The 7,427-nt window shown below is 41.4% G+C and overlaps 1 protein-coding gene across 1 annotated transcript; it reads right to left on the bottom strand.

Annotated features, from left to right (window-relative positions):
* Positions 1-6,464: 6,464 nt before the first annotated feature.
* Positions 6,465-7,427, bottom strand: LOC102285019 (olfactory receptor 10A2). Its single transcript, XM_070383190.1, has one exon. It carries the CDS (start codon positions 7,416-7,418, stop codon positions 6,465-6,467), a length of 954 nt encoding a protein of 317 aa, XP_070239291.1. The 5' UTR covers positions 7,419-7,427.

Genomic DNA, 7,427 nt, shown 5'->3' with positions numbered 1-7,427 from the left:
ACATGTATAAAATATATATAATTTATATACACATATACAAAAATATATATAATTTATATATATAAAAATATATACTACAGTTTCTATAGTTACAAGAAGCCTCTAAATCCAACCTTTCGGTAAAGCAGTGTTAGGCAGATAGAAAGCAATCCAATGAGGTGTGGTCGAGTCATGTGGCAGTTGAAACCAGAGGAATACTGCAGCAGAGTTTGAGAATTTCCTGGTGATACTACTTAGACACTAGATAGTATGTGGCAAGAGTCCAGAAAAGAAAAGGTTCTCGGGCTCCAAATTCAGAAGTTATCAGAAAGACTTTCTGAACACTTACTTAATGAAGCTGAGGGAACTTGCATATGCGTAACAGTAGTTTTTCTGACTTTTAAAGCAGAGGATCTCCTTCCCTTTTCTTTCAAACCAAGTCTTTGGGGAACTCTCAAGACTCGAAGTCGAATGAGGATGAACTAGGGCAGGGACCAGGCTAAGAGACCGATTTGCTTGGCTTTCACTTTTCTCCTGGCCCCTGAAAAGTCCCCCTCATGCCTCTCCTTAGGACCCTGGGGCTGCACGAAGCGCAGTATGAGAGCAGGACCCTTGGCTCTGTGTCTGCCTTCTTCCCACAGTTTTCGTGTCATGTTATCCTTCATTTGCCTTCATCTTCCTCTATATTCCTTTCTTTTGACCTAGACTTCCTTCTCTTTCTCTTCCATGCCTTTCACCTTTTTCTTCTGTTTGTAATTGTTTTCTCCTGGTAAATAAGGAAAGGGTAATAGTGGGGAAGAGAGTCCCTTTCCTAGGGGAAGGGGACATCATGGGGAAACTTGAAAGCCTGTTCCTCTCAGTTGAGGTTGTGTGACTAGCTATGTCTCTATCCAGATTGTCTCCTTTCAAGGATGACATCTTGGAGATTCTGTGTTTTGTTTCAACAAGGAAGAACTAGTTAATGCACCTAAGAGAACTTTATGAAACTACCACATAAGTGATACTTTGAGACCACATAGTTATCATGACAAGGATCTGGAGGGAGCTCAAGTTCTGGTTATTGTGTGTTTTAGATGTGAGACACAGAGCTGCTGACATGACATTTTTTGAGTTATGTTTCTTTCCAACTATAAAATGGCAGTTACTATAAATGCCCTACCCAACTGACAGGTGGTTGTGGGTATGAAATGAGAGAATTCATGTGCAAACACTTTGAAAAGTCTAAAGCACAATACACGTTTTATCACTGTTTTCTGTTCTTTAGCAGATTCCCTTTGTCCTATTTCTTTTGTCAAATTCTATAAAACCCCATGTGTTTTACTTGAGACTTCTGATCACCTTTCTTATCTCTCAGAAATGTGTCAAAGAGGACACCTTTGTTGGTGGTGAGACATCATCCTCTACACAGGAGATTTCAAGTTTGAGCCCTGCCTTCTCATCCTTCACTTACCTCCTGTGAGTGAGGTTTATCTGTTTCACATTGAAGAGAAGCCCTGGTTTGTGTCAGTCACTCTAGAACAGCTTTGGATTATGTCTTGAATGGGTAACTCCAGGGGAGTTTTAAATTGTGGTGATGTCTGTTCAAGCCACCCCAGAAAAGTCCTATACTGCATCTGTACCCATCATTCCAAAGACACTCTGGCTTGTGCTTGTCCTGGTCCACGTTGCTGGTGAACTCGGTTTGCCTCGTCACATTCTCAAAGAAGCTTTGTCCCAGTGTCTCAGACACTGCGGGTAGCTACGAGGGGCCAGCAGCTGTAAAGCAGTCTGAGCTGTGCAGCGTTAGTCACTCCAGAGAAGCTCTGGGCTGGGCCTGTGCCATTCCCTCTAGAGGATTCCAGGCTGGGTCTCAGGACTCCCTGGTCCCTGCTGTTTACTCTAAGGAAGTGACTTCCTCCAATACTTCCTCTTCTTCAGGAGAAGTCATAGGTTCACTTTCTGACAGGTATGAGTTTTGAGAGGTTCCCAAGAGTACAAAATCTCATGAAGATTCTGCATGACAGAATCTTGGAGGAAGATTTTTATTGCAGCTTCAACTTCTCCTGCACTTGTGAGGCTACTAGAGAAAAGGAACAAAACTCAGTGGTCTGTCTCTTCTCCAAGGTTTCCACCAGAGAGAGACTAGAGGAGCACACCAGTATTTTTTTTTTTTTCCAGATTCATTGAGATATAATTAACATAGAACATTGTGTAAGTTTAAGGTGTATAATGTGATGATTTGATACATGTGTATATTGTGAAATGAGTACAATAGAGTTAGTTAACAGGCCCATTACTTCACATAAGTAGCTGTATGTTTATGTGTGTATGGTGAAACATTTAAGATATAGTCTCTTAGCAACTTTCAAGTATATAACACAGTATTGTTAACTAGAGTAACTATGCAGTACATTTGATCCCCAGAACTTAACTATTTATAACTGAGTTTGTACCGTTTGACCAAACTCAACATACCCAGGTCCTGGCAACCATCATTCTAATCTCTGTTTCTTTGAGTTCGGTATTTTCAGATTCCACATATAAATGCAATCACACAATATTTGTCTTTCTCAGTCTGAATTATCTCACTTAGCATAATGCTGTCAAGTTCCATTCATGATGTTGCAAGTAGCAAGATTTCCTTTTTTTTCTTCACAGCTGATTAATATTGCATTGCATATATGTATACATATGCCAATTTTTTTTTTATCCATTCATGTGTTGATGGACACTTAGATGGTTTCCATGAATTGGCTATTGTGAAAATTGTTGCAGTGAATATGGGAGTGCAGGTATCTTCAAGGTAGTGATTTAATTTCTTCCATACTAGTATTCTTTTACATTTCCCTTCACTTTGATTCTTATTGGGCTTGGTTCTTAGGACTGTTTCTGACCTGGACTCAGGAGAGGTCAGAAGAGGCATGAAGAGGGTAATTCAATAATCATTGTCTAAGCAAACTGGAGAATATTAATGAAAACCATAAGCAGTTTGTTTAGGATGCTCTCAGTAGGGGAGGCTGGAGAAGGCAATGGCACCCCACTCCAGCACTCTTGCCTGGAAAATCCCATGGATGGAGGAGCCTGGTAGGCTGCAGACCATGGGGTCACGAAGAGTCGAACACGACTGAGCGACTTCCCTTTCACTTTCACTTTCATGCACTGGAGAAGGAAATGGCAACCCACTCCAGTGTTCTTGCCTGGAGAATCCCAGGGACAGTGGAGCCTGGTGGGCTGCTGTCTATGGGGTCGCACAGAGTCCGACACGACTGAAGTGACTTAGCAGCAGTAGGGGAGGCTATTAACTACTGGTTAAGATGAAAAGGCTAACATCTCAAAATCTTTAACCCTTCTGGAATAGGAATTGAAATTGAAGGAGTAAGATGATGTCCGTGTTTGAGATAAAGGTTCCTCCAACTGATTATGGCTTAACCCAAACAGCCTAATGCATATCTAGACATTCCTTACAGTGCTTCTGGAATAGACTTTTGACTTCATGTTTCTTACCGAAAGAGGTAGCCACATCTGACTTGTTTATTATTGTTTGCTTAGCATCTGGCACAATGCCTGCACATACATGCTAGTTTTTTTCCACAAGGCATATTTAAAATACCAACCTTCTCCCTCATTTTCCACCTCTAGCTTCAAAGTTGCATATGTTTTGAGGAGCCTCAGTTCAGTTCAGTTCAGTTGCTCAGTCATGTCTGACTCTTTGTGACACAATGGACTGCAGTATGCCAGGCTTTCCTGTATGTCACCAGCTCCTGGAGCTTACTCAAACTCATGTCCATTGAGTTGAGGAGCCTGCCTTAACCCTATTTCTCCACGTGAGTTTTGCAGAACAAAACGTTTTCAGGAATGCCTATGTTATACTAAAACAGAAACACTTGTGCAGAATTCATTTTCAAAGAGTTACAGGTACATTGAGGGAAGGCAAACATATAAAAATAAGTATAGGATAGTATACACAGAATTTAATTTGTCCATTGACAAACTTAAAGTAGATGCAAGCACAAGCTGGAATCGAGATTGCTGGGAGAAATATCAATAACCTCAGATATGCAGATGACACCACCCTTATGGCAGAAAGTGAAGAGAAACTAAAAAGCCTCTTGATGAAAGTGAAAGAGGAGAGTGAAAAAGCTGGCTTAACACTCAACATTCAAAAAATGAAGATCATGTCATCTGGTCCCATCCCTTCATGGCAAATATGTGGGAAAACAATGGAAACAGTGACAGACTTTATTTTCTCGGGCTCCAAAATCATTGCAGATGGTGACTGCAGCCATGAAATTATAAGATGCTCCTTGGAAGAAAAGTTATGACCAACCTAGACAGCATATTAAAAAGCAAACACAATACTTTGTAAACAAAGGTCAAACATAGTCAAAGCTATGGTTTTTCCAGTAGTCATGTATGGCTGTGAGAGTTGGACCATAAAGAAAGCTGAGCATTGAAGAATTGATGCTTTTGAACTGTGGTGTTGGAGAAGACTCTTGAGAGTCCTTTGGACTGCAAGGAGATCAAGCCAGTCAATTGTAAAGGAAATCAGTCCTGAATGTTCATTGGAAGGACTGATGCTGAAGCCGAAGCCCCAATACTTGGCTCACCTAATGCAAAGAACTGACTCATTGGAAAAGACCCTGATGATGGGAAAGATTGAAGGCAGGAGGGGAAGGGGATGACAGAGGATGAGATGGTTGGATGGCATCACCAACTCGATGGGCATGAGTTTGAGCAACTCCAGGAGTTAGTGATGGATAGGGAGGACTGATGTGCTGCTGTCCATGGGGTCGCAAGGAGTTGGACACGACTGAGCAACTGAACTGACTGAGCAAGGAATAGTTTGGCTGCTTGGGGAGTTGTAGTAGACCTTGAAATATAAAATGGATTTGGTTAAAATGAAGGTCAAAAGAAGCTTTCAAGTGGAGAAAATAGAGTACCAATACATCACCAACTGCAAATCATCTAAACCATGAATTCAGAAGTCTAAATGAAGTGCATCTTTCCTCTGACTTACTCACCTATTCCCTCTGTATTCTTCAAAATTTATTCACTCAAATTAAGATTAAATTATGATTTTTTTCACCTATTACATAAGCTAAATTCTAAATGATTGGTGACAAGTATTATTGTTGTGGCTCTGGGGAGAAAAGAACCATCATAAATTTCTGTTGGGAGTGTAAAATAGTACAATAAGTTTGGAGAGAAATTTGCCAAGATAGAAACACTATATACTTACACTTTGGCCAATAAATCCAACTTCCAGATTTCCACATGTCAGGTACACTGGCAAAAATATAAAAAGGTTTACGCATAAAACTATTCTTTGTAATTGTAGAAGACTCATCAAATAAACTATGGCATATCTACAAAGTAGAATACTATGAAGTTATTAAAAGAGTGGGGAATCTTTTTTGTCACAGAAGAGCTATGGTGGAGTTAGCTGGATCTATTTTAACCTTTGATGAAACCAGCATCATGATTGAAATTTATGATATTACTTCAACAAGGTTAAGAACCTAAACAAAATTAATGATTAAAAGTGACTTTTAAACAAATAATCACTGACACCCCAAATCTAGAGAGCCAATGGAAGCTCAGGTCATTCTTCCTAGGATAAATAGAATGAGGAATAAAGAGGTTGCTAGCATTATAAAGGTGTAGGTATGGAAATAATTGATCCACTTTCCAATATCCATACTACAACCAGTGAGCCTAAAAGAACTAACACTCCCTCAGGTACATGAAAACTAAAGAAAGGAGAGTTATTCTGGTCTCTCTCAGCACAGAGAGAGGGAGGGACGAGGACTAGTAGAGTTTCCTATCTGATGAGCGGAGTCAGATTTGCCCAAAGGAAGACAAACTGACATGGTGATTTTCTATGGGTTTTGCCCTTTTTTTATTATGTGTGTTCCTATGCTAGGATTATAAGCAGTTTCATACTGTTAACAGTATGGAAAGAGGAATATGAATATCTTGAATTATTTGGCCACAGAAGTGTTAAATTGACAATAAGAAAAGAATGTAGTCTACACTTGACAAGCAGAGGAATTTTCCAGGTGGTAGTGATAGATCTAAACCACCTCTGTGATGTTTTCTCTTCACTGAGCTTTCCAATATTCATTTCAGCAGTGGATTTCATCACAATGGAAATAGGCAGAGGGATTCTAAATATCAAACTGATTGTTCCTTATTTGATAAACTTTAGTATTATTTGTTTGGAGAAGGCGATGGCACCCTACTCTAGTACTCTTGCCTGGAAAATCCCATGGATGGAGGAGCCTGGTGGGCTGCAGTCCATGGGGTCGCGAAGAGTCGGACAGACTGAACGACTTCACTTTTACTTTTCACTTTCATGCATTGGAGAAGGAAATGGCAACCCACTCCAGTGTTCTTGCCTGGAGAATCCCAGGGATGGGGGAGCCTGGTGGGCTGCCATCTATGGGGTTGCACAGAGTTGGACACTACTGAAGTGACTTAGCAGCAGCAGTATTATTTGTTAATGTTTATGGGATGCAGTTTCTAAGGCCTAGGGCCTTGTGGAAGGTCCGGCTAAGGGCATTCTTCACCTCATTATTTCTCAGGCTGTAGATGATGGGATTCAACATGGGAGTCACAACAGTGTAGGACAGTGATAGCACTTTCTTGCTTTCAGGAGAATTATTGGACTTTGGACGGAAGTAGACGAGGCTTAAAGATACATAGAAAAGGGAGACGACGAGCAGGTGAGAGGAGCAGGTAGAGAAGGCTTTATGCTTCCCCTTTGCCGATGGAATCTTCAGGATGGCAGCAGCAATGCAAGTGTAGGAACATAGGATCAGCAAGCAGGGAATCATGACAAATAGAATGGTTCCAATAATGGCATAGATCTCAAACAGTGCTGTGTCTGCACAGACCAGCCTCAGCACAGGTGGGCTGTCACAGAAGAAGTGGTTCACCTTGTTGCTACCACAGAATGGAAAGCTGAAGAGCCATGTGGTCTGCACAGTAGCTACAGGAATGCCTGGAAACCAAGAGATAACTGCCAGTTTGGCACGTGCCCTTGGGCTCATGATGACTGGGTAGTGCAAGGGACTGCAGATGGCTACATAGCGGTCATAGGCCATGGTGGCCAGGAGGGAGCATTCAGAAACCCCAAAGAAGAAGAAGAAATACATCTGAGTGGCACAGCCAAGAAAGGAGATGGTTGTGTCCTGGGCAATCAGGGTCCCCAGCATCTTGGGCACAATAGCTAAATTGAAGCCAATCTCTAAGAAGGACAAGTTCCTGAGGAAGAAGTACATGGGGCTGTGCAGCGTGGGGTCAGCCAAGGTAACCAGAATGATGAGGCTGTTTCCCAGCAGAGTGACCAGGTAGATGAACAGAAATGTCAGGAAGAGTAATGACTGTATTTCAGTAGGTAAGGAAGAGAAACTCATGAGGATAAACTCATTAACTCTTGTCCAGTTTCCTTCAGCCATAAATATAGG

Source organism: Bos mutus, chromosome 15 (genome assembly GCF_027580195.1).
Source record: "Bos mutus isolate GX-2022 chromosome 15, NWIPB_WYAK_1.1, whole genome shotgun sequence".
Taxonomy (NCBI): domain Eukaryota; kingdom Metazoa; phylum Chordata; class Mammalia; order Artiodactyla; family Bovidae; genus Bos; species Bos mutus.
The sequence above is the reverse complement of the archived record's forward strand: the minus strand, read 5'-3'. Positions and strand labels throughout refer to the sequence as shown.

What these genes read in the sequence shown, in the direction of transcription:
- LOC102285019 (XM_070383190.1), bottom strand. Translation starts at nt 7,418, where the DNA reads ATGGCTGAAGGAAACTGGACAAGAGTTAATGAGTTTATCCTCATGAGT.